This window comes from Coenobita brevimanus, chromosome 77, assembly GCF_032717465.1.
Source record: "Coenobita brevimanus isolate Jiangsu-jjx chromosome 77, ASM3271746v2, whole genome shotgun sequence".
NCBI classification, from domain to species: domain Eukaryota; kingdom Metazoa; phylum Arthropoda; class Malacostraca; order Decapoda; family Coenobitidae; genus Coenobita; species Coenobita brevimanus.
Genome location: NC_137030.1, coordinates 30,262,074 through 30,277,111, shown reverse-complemented (window position 1 = coordinate 30,277,111; position 15,038 = coordinate 30,262,074). Strand labels below are relative to the sequence as shown.

At 39.6% G+C, this 15,038-nt stretch overlaps 1 protein-coding gene across 1 annotated transcript in view; it reads right to left on the bottom strand.

Moving 5' to 3' along the window:
- Positions 1 to 665: 665 nt before the first annotated feature.
- Mccc2 (methylcrotonyl-CoA carboxylase subunit 2) overlaps positions 666 to 15,038 on the bottom strand; it is a 38,008-nt gene continuing 23,635 nt past the window's right edge. The window contains exons 9-13 of the mRNA XM_080279263.1: positions 13,266 to 13,422; positions 12,233 to 12,347; positions 10,783 to 10,868; positions 8,165 to 8,294; positions 666 to 1,568 (exon numbers count right to left, since the gene is read on the bottom strand). Coding sequence (XP_080135389.1) covers positions 8,177 to 8,294; positions 10,783 to 10,868; positions 12,233 to 12,347; positions 13,266 to 13,422 — 476 coding nt within the window. The 3' untranslated portion in view covers positions 666 to 1,568; positions 8,165 to 8,176. The remainder of the gene's footprint in view (positions 1,569 to 8,164; positions 8,295 to 10,782; positions 10,869 to 12,232; positions 12,348 to 13,265; positions 13,423 to 15,038) is intronic.

The window sequence follows — 15,038 nt, the reverse complement described above, 5'->3', positions numbered from 1 at the left end:
ATCCCGTTAGGGGTGGCTGTTTGTCTTAGTACGTTAGCTGTTTTATGGGGAAGGAACTAACCCTCTGCTATCCCACTTGTTGTCACATTGGAAAATCCTCATACCAAGGGGTTAAAAACTACCAGGTACTGTACAGTCAACCAAGAAAGTATTGGCCCCGTTACTGCACGCATAATTCTGAAACACAGACGAAGCACTGTGATATATGGTCACCCTGTGATTATAAATGCAAATAATGTCTTCAGTATTTGTTAAGACTTGAAACTGCTTAAAACTTCACACTCTGAATGCTATATTTTTTTGAGGCATCAGGTTTAACAGATTCATGTGTATCTGCAGAGCTCATTCATCTTCACACCGAATGAACCCCTGAGGTGTCATACTTTTTGGTTAATTACATGCACTGCTGACATGGTGGAGGGGGTAGGGGTCAGTAAAAAATATATAAATACCTAAAAAAATATATGTGTAGTAATAAAATGGGAAGAGTAGCTGGTTTACAGTAAAATAAAAGTGTATCTTAAGAGATGGGAAGACAGCCGTGGATGAAAGAACAAGTAATCAATCATATCATGTTCGGAGCAATAATACGCACACAAAACTCTAAGGAATGACTGTCATACATATATACGACTTCTGATTTTCATATTAAATTTCTATTCCTGTACTCTTTCTGATTCTGATTCAAAGCCAGCTGGATAAGAAAACTTTCATTAAAGTTTTTAGTGTAATCATCTGCACACACACTAGCTGCTACTAAGTCTACCTACCAAGAATACTGTACTGTCAATCAAAACCACTCATGCTTAAGGCAGTGCTGACATCTTTGTATATATATCAAGTTACATGACTCCTTCAGATTCTAAAATAAAGTAAGAGCCAATCCTTCATTACCCCACCTGGATGCAGGAAGGCTCTAGCTAATAACCTAGTATCTCGACATATATTCACAATATACATCATCACGTACATGAAGCCATTCCAAATATACTAATGTTCAATCATGGTTACATCTGCCACTAAATTTTATGTGATTTGCTAAACCCGTAGAATATAGTTAAGTTCGCTGCAAAGGAAAACATACAATCCGTTCCCTATAATGACAACTATTTATTTTCTTGTTACCTCTACATGCATTTACTGTGCTCAGGAATGACCTCCCTAATGAAAGGCAGAGAAAACAACTCCCCAAACCCCTTTCTTATGATGAAGGATATTCAGAGTTATTCTGGTGACTTCCATGCTATATCATCCATTTCAGGAAGAACCACTCAATGTTTGTAAATGGTTTAATATATCATCACTTTCAACACCACTGTTCTGATGAGTCACTGTAAACTGCCGCTTCATTCTATGTAAAGTCTTTAGGATATATATATGTACCCTTGTTCATATCACATCACATATCCCCCATGTGCAGCTGACACAACATACTGTACCTTTCTTTCCTGTGTCTTTTTTAGTTCAAACAAGGTTCACTGCTGGACTAAACCTTCTCCAATGAAGGAGGGTAATAGCCAGAATTATCCTTTCCTAATGCTGGCCAAGGATGCATCAGGAAGTAGCATCTGTGAAGAGAGAGGTGCATCTGAGACACAGAACATTGTGGCACCTATACCTGTGTGTGACAGAGTCTAACCAGACAATCTACAAGCCTCTGGTTGCGTATGAAAGGACATACTACTGGCACTTGTTTAAAATTTCCATCATGGCAGTGTTTCAAGCCCATGGACTGGACTGTTAAAAAAAAAAAAAATAATAATAATAATAATAAAAAAAAAATAACACTGAGCTACCATGGTACAATACTATATTAAAAACAATGTATGACTTGTACAAAAAATTAAGGGACATTATTTTAACTGTTCATTATACAACAAAGACAGTTATCACGCAATGCAGTACCACAGATACCAGCAGTAAGAAAAAGCCATATATCCAAACTAATGTGTTCAGGGGTCCTTTTGGATACCAGTGCTGTTTAGTTTTATATACCGGTAGTTATATTTTATCATTTATGGCACATCTTACATTTTTTTTGTCATATACTAAGGTTCCCCTGAAGTTTTGCAACACTATTAGACATTCTCAGTGAAACAGCTGCATGTGCACTTTTTTTCATACATGCAACGTTGGGTCTGGTTAGTACTTGGATGGGTGACCGCCTGGGAACACCAGATGCTGTTGGCATCCCTACGTGTCAAGTGGGGTTGGTGGAGGATTAGTGCCCCTCCCTGTAAAACAATTAACTCTAAGCCCTTGGCCACCCTGTTTGGGATACATGGCATCTGGCAATGAATGAATGAATGAATGAACAATGTGGTATATATGACTTTATTGAGATACATTTTCATGATGTAGCTATAAATCTCTACATTACTGTACTGAGGCCAGTAAATGTTTATAGATTCTTTGCATCAGCACTGCTTCAAAACTTTTACCCTTGCCACCCAATACATTAAGACCCATTTACTCTGACATCAGTATTGAGGTATTCTATTACTGTATTTCATTTTTAGTTTCCTCCATATCAAATTTTATAGTCTTTGGTACAGTACAGTATGGCATATATCAAGGGCACAGCCAAAATTACTAACCGAAAGGGGGGGGGGCATACCAATGTCAGTGGATGTCAGTGGCCTTTTCTTTCCATTTTTTTTTTTTATAAAAATAAACCTGAGGATGAAAGTCTGCAAAGTGTTGTTATTCTAGGGGAAAGGGGGGGGGGGTTGCTAAGATTAAAATCTGTTCATATTGAGATGTTCGGACACACTGCTTTTAAAAGACAAGTTATAGGTAGAGCAAACTACAGACAGAGGGAGGCAGTTCCAGAATCAACCAGTCACATATATTAAGGACAAAGAACTTGTTAACTTATAATACCGAGGTGGACAGAGAAGAGGTGAGTGTGCCTTGCTAGGAAATACAGTAACTATGTTCAAGAATTTACACCACAAAGATCTCGACTGTGTGAGACATAATCTACTTTATGCTATAGGCCAGTGGTACTCAAATGGCAGACCGTGGTCCGAATCTGGACCATGATGAGTTTTGGTACAGACCCCAGTGACTTCCATCATTAAATGTTCAGTATCGCCCTCGAAAGAAACACAATAGTTAGCATCTCTGGATGAGTTATGTCCACAGAACGTCTCAAATAAATATAATTTCATTGGGTTGCCAGTTATTTTTATCTACTGCTGTAATACCAACATGTCCACTTGATGGTTACAATGCAGATGAGTGAGCTAACTGATCAACACAGAAACTACTAATTTTTCCAGCTACTCTAGGTCCTCACATCAAACAAAGTAACATGAGTTTCATAATACTAAGTAGCATATTATCACTGTGATCTCATCAGCAGTAATATTGCTAACATGAGAACAGGATTCCTAGCCGTAGGAATTCTGTATTTAGCAAGCTGCACAACATGTATTCGTACCCACAGAGTTGTCATTGCTGTCATTGGCTTGTTCAGTTGGTGAAATGATGGAGAGATATGGAAAGTATTAAGACTGGTTACTGGTGGAAGGTCTGGTGCTAAAGTGGTGGTGGTAGTGTTAAAGTGACTGTGCTTATGTAGGGATGGTAACAGTAATTTGAGCAATAGAAGAAGGTCGTTTTGTCTCTTTCAGAAGGTGGGAGTCTGGAGAACAGATTTTTGTGTCTTATTTAACCATCTTTACAGCAGAAGAGAATATCTACTTTAAAGCTTATTTCACCTTTTCTCAGGGTATTAACTTGCCACACAGTTTTGGTATATTTTATAGAACTAATTACTCTGCATCCTAAACTCAATGCAAGTATTTTATTCCATTACTAATATTAAATACAAGAATTTACATCTGGACCTCTGCCTCATCGGAAGATAGTATGACTGGACCTTCATAGAAAGTAACTGAGGAACCCTGCTATAGGCAGTTAGGATACAAACTGCATAAAATACTGCAGAAACAGGCATTTACTCATACTTTGCAGGGATCCTGTTTTATGTTCAGTACCTTAATTACTCATGTTACAATGCATTCATCTGTTAATGATAGAAAAATTGGAAATGTCTGCAGCATCTAAACAATGTGTTTTACTTTGTCCTTCATTCTTGTACACGTGAATTTCCACATTATAAACATCACCATCATCATCATCATCGACATCCGGACCTCCTTTCCCACCCTAAGGCAAGGTAAGGAGTAGCAGTGTTCAGACAGCCCAAGTTTGCCCAATTCAATGGGCCATGCTTCCATTCATTCATCATTCAAGCCCAAAGAATCCTGGCTCCATCTGATAGGTCACAGGATTTCACCACGAACTGTAGCATCATATAAACTTATCCGATAGAGTCAATCCAAACGCTGTCATGTAAAAAACTGATTAAACTAATCTTTTGGACTGGGCAGAAGGCAATGGACCCAGTGCGCCTCCATCCTGGTTATGCCCTTGGTGTGTCTCTTATTAATGTACAGCAATGTAAACTGGCTTATGTACACTAAAGAAATGTCTAACATTACACCTTCAGAGGATCAGAAATGTCAAGCCTCATCTCAAGAAATCCCCGTACTGGGGTTGGCCATGGCACGGCTCATGTTTTCTATGGACTGGAAGCTAAACCAAGTGCCAAAATCAACCAATTATTTTCCAACAGTTGCAGGATGCTGTTGGGAAAAAAGAAAATTGAGACGTATGATATGATTTGTAACAAAATAAAAGTCTCAGCTTGGACTCTGACTCTAGTACGGTCATTCATAAGAAAGATCACTAAGTGACTACAATTGTGGCTGGATGTTCCCTGCCTGAAAGTGCTTATTGCATGGCTGGTTACCAAACTTGTAGCCATATTTCGCTCTCATGGTAATGCCTTCCAGAGTTGATGTTAGCCATCCATATACTACAACTTACACTGCAAAAGGCAAAAAAAGCACTGTACTTTGTGGTCAGCAGAATACAGGTAGTCCTCTTATGCAGTATAGAAAAGATGTGTTCATAATCACTCTTTCCATATAATTGTTACTTTACACTGGGGGAAACTGGAAAATCAGCTGCATAGGTAGCAATGGAACTTTTACTTCAAAGAATTAATGTTTGTTGATAGACGGTGTTTTACTGTAGGTACTGTACTATATTTCTGACATTACTATTAACTACCCAAATTCTACATAAGGAGCTGAAGACAGTACTGTAATTCACTATTTCATATGGTTTTACAGTCCCTGTAGGATTATCCTGTATAGTGTTCTTATCACAAAATGAATACTGTATACCATACCATACATTCTGAAAGATTACAATTTTTTTGTAAACTGTATGAAACTTACAAATCAGCTTTGTAAACAGCCATGGAAACTTTCCTCTAATATACTGTAATGTACTCTCAAAGTACAAATACTGCATGTCAGCTAAGACCAAGCAATTTTTATTGGCTGTCGGCATGTCATGGGAGCCCGAGTAGTGTGTAAGTGAATGTGAAGCCTTGGGGGGGCTTGGATTATGACTAAGGAGTTGAGAGGAAGGATGGGAATGGAATGTATTATGTTGTGATGAAGAGGGGTAGACTGAGATGGTTTGGGCATGTTGAGAGGATGAAGGATGACAAATGCATGCAGGAAGTGAGATGAACAGGCGCTGGGGGATGGGTTGCACGAGGCAGACCGAAAAAGACCTGGGATGAGGTCAGAAAATGTGACCTCAGAGATAAGGAACTGAAAAGGGAGGCTGCTTGAACAGCATGGAAGGCTGCCACTAGGTGACCAAAGGCCAATGCTTGCAAGCATGTTTGAGCCTTAATCGATCGATATGATGATATCATCATCATCATCATCATCATCATTCGGACCTCCTTTCCCACCCTAGGCCTGGGTGAGAAGCAGCAATGTTATCATTAACTCCATAATTGGGGCAACCCTGGTGTTCTATTCCAACTAATGCACAATGATTTTATGCTGCTGACAGTTAGTCACGAGAACCTAAAAAGTTATTATCATCACCATTAACTCCCTCATGACTGGGACAATTCAATTATTCTATTCCAGCTAGTGCCAGATGGCTTTATTCATCTGCGAGTAACAGGAGCATGGAAATTAACTCAGCCAGTTCAAAGACTTTCTTTTCATTTTTGTTTTAACAAAGTCAGATTGCATTATATGACGTTCCCAGCGGAGTAGGAGCTTACACGCCTGAGTTGCCAATTTTGAGTTGTGCATGGTAAGTTTCTGCGCAAGTCCTCCTCTATCAACGTGGTGAAACAAGTCATAATAAAGGGTCCATTCTTCAGCTGTACATAAGGTCGAGAGTGGCTTGTTTTCTCTCTCCAAAACCCACTGGAATTGAAGTCAAGTGTTTGTATGGGGACTTAACCTGTGAAGATGAAGCTCCAGAAAGGTCGTGCTCAAAAGTACGATGCTGCAAAGTTCAATCTTGCAAACATAGTGCTCCCTTTAAAATATCCAAATCGAGTTCTGATGACTCCAGAGAAACTGAAAGACCTTAAGGACCTCACACAGTATGTACCACAAGCTCATCAGCCCTTCTTTGAGGTAATATTCGCAACACAGTAGCAACTGCAAGGTGGGGACGTCGCTGGGGACATGGAGTCTGACCCACATGAACTCTTGGACTACTAGCTCTCTCCATCACTCAACCCTCATAAGCATAATGGCCTTGTAGGATTGGTGAGTGTTCCTAGAATAAATGCTATGCTAAAAATTTTATGTTTATGTCTTTATAACATTATGTCTTTATTAAATTGAAAGGCTCGTCAAAAAGTACCGGTACGGTATTCCTTAATTTTCTATCTATCTATCTATCTATTGCCATACGCCTCAATCCCGTACGGGGTGGCCACAAACAAATTGCCTCCACGTCGCCCTGTCCCCCCACCATTTCTTAATTCTATCTATCTACCTATCTATATACCTAGGCTGCTTCCCCCAAGGAAAGGGAGGTAGCCGAGACAGGACGACACACTCCCCATTTACTCATCCATTCAAACACATTCATTCGCATCTTAGCCCCAAAGGGCAGAACGGACAGATCCTCACCGCACCACACCACACAAGGGTCAACTGCGCAATGAGATCAGTGACATCCGCAGCAGGGCCCGACAGCAGAGCTGGTTTACCCCTGCCACATCATAACAGACCCATCCCCTTACCTGCACCTGACCTGACTAGCTGATCAGACCAAATGCGGGAGAATATCCTCTCAGGGCTGCATCATCACTTATTCATTCACAATTTCTCTCCATTTATTTCTGTCACGCACAGCCACTCTTCCTCGCTCAACAGCCATCCCTCTCGCATCCAGCGCTCTCTTCACACTGTCCATCCATCCTATTTGTGGTCTTCCTCTCAGCCTTACACCTCTCACATCAGATCTAGTTATCTTTTTCACCAATCGCTCATTATCCATGCTCTCCATATGCCTAAACCATCGAAACACCCTCTGCTCAACTCTACCAGCCATCTCCCGAACAACTCCAGTTCTCCTTCGCACTTCATAATTTCGCACACGATCCATACGCGTCACTCCACACATACTCCTCAGACACCTCATCTCCATTACATTCAAACTTTTCCTCTCTGCTACACCCATATTCCATGTTTCAGCCCCATATAACACAGTTCTTAATTCTGATTTATAAAAATTTGCTAAAAATCAACTAATAGGATTAAAAAAAAAAAAAATTATATAGTTTACTGCTTTCACCTAAGAGGTTTATTTGGTAACATAATGTTGAGCTTATGCAAATGTTTCTATATAATTTCTGATATAATATGAATTTTGCTTTTTATATATTTTCTAGAGTATGACTGAACAGAACTCGCCCAGAGCAATAATTAGATGTATCATAATTAACCATTTCAGTCAAAACTGTGTCGATAATTATTGCAAGACTTTAAACATTAATTACTCTACTTGGCTATCATGGCATGTAAGCTCCTTCTCCGCTGGCGAACTCATATAGCTTCAGTGATTGTTCAAACTGGTGGTGTTAGATATACCCTTTATTATTCCCTTCACTACAAGACAATGCCCCAAAGTTGAATAAAGCTGTCTAACTGATGCAAAGATAAAATTAAATCACTGATCTGAAGAGGTTAACAACGAAAGAGCTGCAAGACCATCAGAAAAGGGAAAGGCAACTTCTAATGCAGACTTAACGTACTTGTGGCTGTGTTTACATCCTGAAAACGCCAAACTCGGTGTCTGGAATGGGGGCGTTGAGAGCAGATGACAGAGACAGGCCCAGAACATGTCTTGTGTCCACTGGGTCTATCACTCCATCATCCCATAACCTGAAGCCATAACAAAAAATTAATTTTTTTGAAGTCTGGTGCTCTATATGGCATGCCTGGTGAATGTGGCCTGTAAAGGGTTTAAATCTGAGGGGTGAATGTGATTCACTGTTTGCATAATTCCAAACATGTTATTATAATGAAGAGCTTTTTGCATAATTCCAAAGATGTTATTATAATGAAGAGCTTAAGCCGAGAATGTGTCTAAGCCTTTCACTATAAGTCTCTCCTAGGTTGAATGAAATCATTTAGTAGCAGTAAAATAACAAAAGGTATCACCATCAATGAGAGGCTGAATGTTCTTGACTATGATGGCTTAGCCACAAGCGCTCACATATGGCAGGGGGTAACATGGGACTGACTGTTATATTATCATTAAGGCAACAACAATGAGACTTCTGAAGCACCTTGTCTAGATTAAATAACACTCACTCATGCCATTTCCAATAGTGTTCTGAACTATAGTGGCCAGCTGCCACTGACAGATCTTTTTATTATCACTATACTGTACTGTTGTTCCTCAACCTGTCATATCTAGCTTGGCAGACCTGTTAACCACAGGTAAGCAACTGCCCTTAAGGCAGGGATTTGCAATGAGGTTCAACTAATAACCCATGTCAAAAGCTTGGAACTTTGCCATCACCCCGGCCTCTAGGAACTACTTGTTTTTTGGTTACCGTATATTGATAAAAATTGACAAACCAAGATGTTTCATTTATACACACAAAAAACTGTTTATAACTACAAAATCTACTGCTAATCCTTGCCCTCCTGGTCTAAAGTTATGACAGAAGTGGAAGCAATAAATTAAATGTGAACTTTCTGTAAGTTTATATGCTTAGTTCAATTCATCAAGCTGGCAAATGGGGTTAACAGAATTCATCTGAATAAAGGTGGCTGGCTTCCCTTTGTCTTGTCTGGAAGGTAGCAAGCGAGGGGCATCCCCTCAGCCTGTCAAAATTGGCTGCTCTCCTTTTCTAGACATAAGTTGCGATCATACTAAGTACTGGAAGCCGGAGGGGTCTTGTTACCCCCGACAGAGTAATTTACCCCTAACTGCTGACTCCTATCTTAAATGATCATCCCATAGGTTCCCAGTACTACTGAGGCTGTGGCTGCATCACGGTTTGGTATGTGTTGTGCAGTGCTCCCTAATGTGGGCCTATGCTACAAAAGGGGTATGTGTCATCTGTGATTCTTACCAACCTACATCTAAGCTGGTGACTGAGGAAGGCTGGGTGATGTTCTACTCTAAGCCTAGGTAGGTGAATTTGATCGGATCTGCATAAGCATGCCTCTGGTGCATGGATGTTGGATGAGAGGCTTGTACTACTGGATTCTGATCAAGGTGTTGTATTGTCCTGCATGTGAAATGAGTACATATGTGTTTCTTCAATGCTAGTGAAGGAATGTCTGGTGGGGGGATGCTGTTGAAGAAGGTCTGGTAATGTTTATGTGGTGACTACTTTATGTGCACAGTTGTTTTGTATGACTCTGACATATAATGACATGGGTGCTGTACACTAATGTAGGCTGTAATGTAGAACTGTGTGCCTCTCAGGTCAAGATATTCTCAAACAGGGAAGATTTTAATTTTGGTAAGTGAGCCATGGGATTGGTGCTGGTGCTGCCAGTAAGACATACATTGTTCTGTTTGGTCACCAAAGTGTTGTGGCAATGCTAGATTGGATGAGAGCCCATGCTGGGTAGGTACAGGGCACCACTGACCTGATACGTTGTAAAGTAGGAAGTGTTTCTTTTTGTTGGCCAAAGCCTGTCCCTGTGATTGCCCTGGATGCATTCAGTCTGAGGATGTACTGTACTTTACTGTAATCTGTGGCAATAAAAAACTGTAGGGTAATACCAACCCATCTCCCCCCAATAAATATTAAGATTTTTTTTCCTTTTTTACCTTGCATATACAATAAGCTTTTTTACCTTACGGTTGTGTGATGTCCCTGTAGTTGTTCAATATAATGTGGCCATAAATAATTAGGATTATGAGAAGTCACAAGTTATAGAATGGGGCATGAAACATGTAATGAACTGTGAAGGTTTGGGCATTTTAATCTCATGTTCACAGGTGATACTGTCCTCGTTGCAACCCCAAGTTCATCTGGACATGAAGCAAAAGGACCATAGGAAACTAGCCACTTCAACTAGGCACTCCCAGGCTTTTTTTTTTTTCTCTCTTTCCTTTTTCCCGGAAGATATGCTGAAGGACTATCTGAATTGTGTTAGTGAGGTGTATGAAGTGAGTGTTCTGGTGTAGGGGTATGGTAATTTATTCATTTTTTCATCTGGTAAGTGAGTGAAAACTAACATATATGTCGGACCATACAGCAAATCAAAATGAACAACAGTTACTTTAAATAAAATACGATTTCTGATGGCACAGTAACTCAAAATCAAATCACCCCTGGCATCACTTTTCCTGCACTGCTACCACTTTCATCATCCAAACCAAAGCAGGCAGTGTGCAACTGACCGTGCACTGGAGTAGTATGGGGAGCCTTCTGCTTCAAAGCGCTTGATGATTGGTTCCTTTAGTGCCTGCTCCTCCTCATCTGTCCACTGTGGATACAAAAGTGCTGTAAGGCAATTTATCACACAGTTTGCTAATTTACTTCAAAGTATAACCATTCCAATAAAACAACACAATACCTCTTCAGACAGTAAACAAACAACATAAAAACTTTAGAGCTTAGGGCAACCAGCTTCTTCATCTATTTCCATTTTACTGCTTGAAACTGGGTTATGACTATAAATATAACCCTTCACTACAATGACAAACTTTTATATTTTATTCTTCCTGCTACCTGACAATTTTATTCTGCTTAGGAGTGCATCAAGACAATAAGTGTTAGTGTCTGATCTCACCTCTGCAGTTCCAAAAGCTCTCTTAGGCTGAATATAACCATCTGACGGTAGGTATATTAAAAAGCCACCCAACTGAAGGGGTTAAGCTCTTTACAGTATGTGTGAGTATCCAACAGTTTGTAAGACTGGAGAGTAGTGGAGTTAAACATTATGATAACAGTCAAACCACACAGGGTGCTGGCATGTGAAGTTGGAGAGTATTTCTCATCATGATGCCCTACTTCCTTTTAAGAAGCCTCTGAAGAGGAATGCCCAATGGAGCCACTTCCACACTACTTTGTCTTTATATAGCTTACTTCATTTGCTCTTCCAGACACACCTTTTCCTTTACATTAACTTCCATCATTATACTATGTTACTCTTAGTCCACACCATATATTTTGTTATTTAATTTATTTATTCATTTTTAAATGAAATGAACAGGGCGATGGAGGAAAAAAAAAAAAAAAAAAAAAAAAAAAAAAAAAAAAGAGAGTTGTGGGTGTGGCTTAACTCCCACCAGCTATTGCATCACTAAGCTGAGATGCTGACTGGCACAACATATATCAGCTGGCTATGTAACATATAAGCATTTGATATCAAAACAGCTTTTTAAGTACAGTATCTGGGTTATGATGTAGTAGGCATAGGATATAATACCAGATGTCCATTACAACAGCCACTAAATTATAGATTACAATCACTTTTGAGTATCATGTCCCTGTCTTCCACTTCACAGTTCCTGTAAATTTCTCTCTTGCTTGTGTCATATATCAAGGTTACACCTGAAAAGATAATTCTTTACGGTATATAAATCTTCACTGAGCACGTTCAACTCCAATAAAAGAGTATCAGCACTGAGGCCCTCAAGGATCTGTGACAATACTGTACACCAATATGTCTATATCCTGCTCATGTCTTTCCTATCTTCACCTTCCTTTTTCTATGTTCTGCACATGATATTTTCCTCACCTTTCCTCCCTTTCTCTCTCAGTCACTTGTTTCCAATCTATGTATTACTCTTCTTATATCTCCTCCCCCTATCCTCTTGCTTCTACCCAGTTTTAATACTTTCTCACCTCTTTACCCTCCCTCCGCCGCTGTTCCCTAGTGATCTGTGCCAACACCCCGGCTGCTTGTTCTCCACCCATCACACTTATCCTGCTGTTTGGCCACATGTACATGTATCGAGGCCTGGACAGGGAGAGTGCTTGGTTAGAACTGTGTATAATATGGTTATAGGAAAATGTACTGTACTTACACACTGATTTACTATAACAATATCTCTTCAACATTATTTACAGTGCATGGACCATACCACACCTGTGGAACAAAATTCACCAGAATGGTCTACCAGACTAGAAATAAATCAGGAAGATACAACTATATTTTTCCAGAAAGTTACTAATTTCACTTTCTGGCCCACCTTTCCCATATCTAATCTTGGAATATAATGAAATTTCATGGCAAATAACCTACTAAATCAGATTTCCAGACATAATCATACAATTAACAGAATTAGCCTTCAAGACCTATGTAATTGGAACTAGACTAGACCAAAACCATGCCTTTATTTTGCAACACAGAAGAAACAGTTTAGCACTGATTTAAAACTGAAAATGTGAACAGAATCAAATATAAACCACAATTTTCTACTTAACATGAACAATGAATATAAGCTGTGAAAAAAGTGATATCAAAAGGCCTCTCACAGTTTTCTAAGTGCCATGTATAGTGTATAATTGTTCCAGGCAACCACTACATGGTTAGTACATTATAGCTAGATTTAATTGTGAACTGTAGTTACAAAGTCACTCATTACATAAACTGGCAAAACAGGATGAGGTAAAATGAGTCACTGGAGGGCCATTAGGCTCATGATTACTAAAGCAGCAAGCTGTCAAATACAGTATTTGAAAACAAGATTACTAGAAAGAAGTAACACCATTCCCTAAGTAGAGTGACTGAAAGAATTCAAAATCCTCCTTACAAGAAGCCTAGTATGCTTGTATGTTATACAGTACAATTAAAATCACAAAAACTGATTTTAAAGAAATAATATAATGCTTTCACTTAATAATTACACAATAACTTAAAATGTGAAATACCGACCCATAGGCACGGCCACACATGCCGTAATTACCAGCACCATAGGAACCACCAATGATGACAGTAAACTTTGGGACCTTTGCACAAGCTACTGCTGTCACCATCTTGGCTCCATTCTTGGCAATACCACCTGCTTCTGCCTCACGGCCCACCATAAACCCTGCAACATGGAAATGCAACTTCAGTTATTATGTTACAGTATTTTATGAGTAGCTACAGTAAGTCCAAGTTATAAACTGCCTTTGCTGATATACCATTTGTCACACTAAGGAAAAAAAAATGCAAACTGAAGTTCCATTGTCATATATAATGCTGATTTGCTATTGTCCCGAAATTCATGGTATGAACTGTTCGAAAAACTTTGTGATATTTAAAAAAAATATCTCTGACATGTAACAATCACTGCGTATCCATCCAACAATCATCCAATCCTATGCTGTCCCATAAGGACCGTTGGAGCCTGGGACTAGGCAAGTTGGTCTTGACATTTAAGATGAGAGTGACTAGCTTCACTCATCCCTGAGTGGCATTACATGAGCAATAAACCTCAACCACCCCTTGGATATAAACCTGCATAGGCTCAATCCAATTGGAGCACCTTAATTACCCACCAAACCACTAGGTGCCATAATTTGGTTATATGGTTACCACCCAGCATGGTAAATGGTTTCCTGGTGTACAGGAAAACCATTTGGCTTGTTAATCAATGTAGAGTCACCCATGGGCAGAGGGAAGAGGAAAGAGTGAAGGAAAGAAAGACAGAAGAGGGAGTGTTACGTCACCTGAAGGCGGGAGGAGGAGGAAATAATGAAGGAAAGGAAGACAAGAGGAAGAAAGGAAAGGGCAGACACCCAAAGCAGCACTACATCGAGTGAGTGGATGGTGACTGCCCTCACCTACCACTATGACTGCCTACACTTTAACAAACTATAAGCCAAGAATCCTGCAAAAAAGAAGGCAGGTGTTTAAAAATGTTCTTTTTACTGTTCAACAGAAGAGACTACAACAGTTCCTAAATTGATTGTTTGCTATACTATACAATCAAATAATTTGGGGATTACCATCCTTCATTTTTCAGCTTCATTTTTATCTAAGAATTTACTCCTTCAAGCCAATAATGTATTTTCTTTTTTACCCTCCACCTGACAGTCGGAGGAGGGTGTTGTTATCACTGGAATCAACTGGTTTCCATCTGCAGAGTTCAGCGGCAGGGCGCCTGGCTGGACATAAGAGTTTTTGTTTCCGGGCCAGAACTAAGAAGTATTCAGTACAGAGCCATGAAATTTCACACAGTTATGTGTTTTGTAATGAACTGATGCCTTTTGATAGGTAGAATGCTGTCTTAGGTAGTAAAAAAAAAAAAAAAAAAAAAAAAAAAAAAAAAAAAAAAAAAAATTTTTCAGTGCTACTTGTGCAAGGAATCTGAAGGCCCTGGTTGTGTTTCTTTAAAGCATTCTCCTTATGCCCACCTTTAGAAGAAAAGATTGCAGGGGGTGGGGGGAAGGGCCATTATGCACTTGGCTAGGTGTGCAGGCAGGTGGGGAGCATGTGCTTGGTTAGATAGAGGGTTGCAACAGCATAGCATTGCCTAAGTTTATTTTTACAATATCCAGGCAAGTTTTAGTCACATTAAGAGAGTTAAGATTAAAATCATCTTCAGGTAATGACAATAAAATGAAAAAATCAGTTGTTCTTCTAGTTGTTGCTGCTTGACCCTGGTCATGCCTGGTCTGGCAGACCCATTGACTGCAGGTGAGAAATTGCCCCTACAGGGTT